Source organism: Sarcophilus harrisii, chromosome 6, assembly GCF_902635505.1.
Source record: "Sarcophilus harrisii chromosome 6, mSarHar1.11, whole genome shotgun sequence".
In the NCBI taxonomy this organism is placed as follows: domain Eukaryota; kingdom Metazoa; phylum Chordata; class Mammalia; order Dasyuromorphia; family Dasyuridae; genus Sarcophilus; species Sarcophilus harrisii.
In genome coordinates, this window is record NC_045431.1 from 254,216,492 (window position 1) to 254,217,779 (window position 1,288).

At 37.2% G+C, this 1,288-nt stretch overlaps 1 protein-coding gene across 1 annotated transcript; it reads right to left on the bottom strand.

The window, feature by feature from the left end:
• Positions 1 to 270: 270 nt before the first annotated feature.
• On the bottom strand, positions 271 to 1,288 carry LOC100927544 (vomeronasal type-1 receptor 4-like). The gene has a single exon (XM_003774465.2). The coding sequence runs from the start codon at positions 1,249 to 1,251 to the stop codon at positions 271 to 273; it is 981 nt and encodes a 326-aa protein (XP_003774513.1). The 5' UTR covers positions 1,252 to 1,288.

The window sequence follows — 1,288 nt, forward strand, 5'->3', positions numbered from 1 at the left end:
ACCTCTTTTGTCATTGGTTCTTGACATTTGTGTCTATTGACCTTGGAGACAATTATGGTGTCTTTCAAGAGGGACGGGAACACAACTTGGAATTTGTACCAACGATCATTTATCATTACTCTTTTTGCTGTGGAAAAAAAAAAATATTGGTTTGGTGGACAGAACAGACATCTAAAAAAGCAAAATACTCATTTTCTGATGAAGAGAAATTTCTCTTTTACTCCAGTGTCCTCTATCAGAAATAAACGTTTTGAAGTGAGATTTTAGAATTTATTTTCTTCTTTGAAATTTCATAGTTTCAATGTATTTGTTCTGAGATTTTAATGAATGAGGATGAGAATTTTTTATTCTTTTGAAAGTATTACAACAACTGAGGATCTGTGAATCACTACTGATTAAAACAAAAGGACTTACTGTTGAGTAAAATGAAGTAAAAAATGCAGACATATGTATAGTCCACTGGCTTTTATCTTTAGATTTTTCCATTATAATAACAAAGATGGAACCAACTGAATAAAAGCATACAAAGGAAATCATGAGCAACAAGATTACTTTAGTGGCTCTGGTTTCTGGGGTGGAAATGGGGTTGACGTTATTGTTATGAAGGTGTTGGACTTGCCCTTTGTGTCTGAACAAAACAAGCACCATGTAGCCACTGGAAATGGCCATGAATCCCAGAAATACCGCATCATAAAGTGTCTTCCACATAACAAGATTGGAGGTCGTTATGGCATGCCAGTCTATTGAACAGTATCCAAGGTTGTTGTTAACATGACTGAATGTGTTGTTCCCAGGGCCAGTCACATGGAGAGGCACAACTACATCTACCAACAAATTGAGTACCCACATGAAGACACACGATGGAACAATGTATTCTGGGGCATTGGCTTTGAGCTTGGCCCATTTGGGGCTCTTGGAACTGATGGTGATGGCCTGGAAGACACTCAGAAGGCAGGTATTGCAAAGTGAAACTCCTCGGGCTACTCTCTGCAGATAAACAATGATTTTGCATTCAATGTCTCTCAGGAAAATTTTCTGGATACACACTTGAATTGCTGTGGGAACTCCCCTGAAAAGAATCATTAGAATATGGGAAAGGAACAAATTAACAAAAATCGTACCTATTGGTCTTATCCTTTTACCAGTGATAAAATTAAAGCCATACAAGAAAAGGAGTAAACTATTCCCAAAGACTCCAAGTATAATCTGAAGCATATGTAACATGCAGAGGATATCATCGTTAGGCTGCATTCCTTATTCTCTAGGACAGAATGATATTCAGATCCAA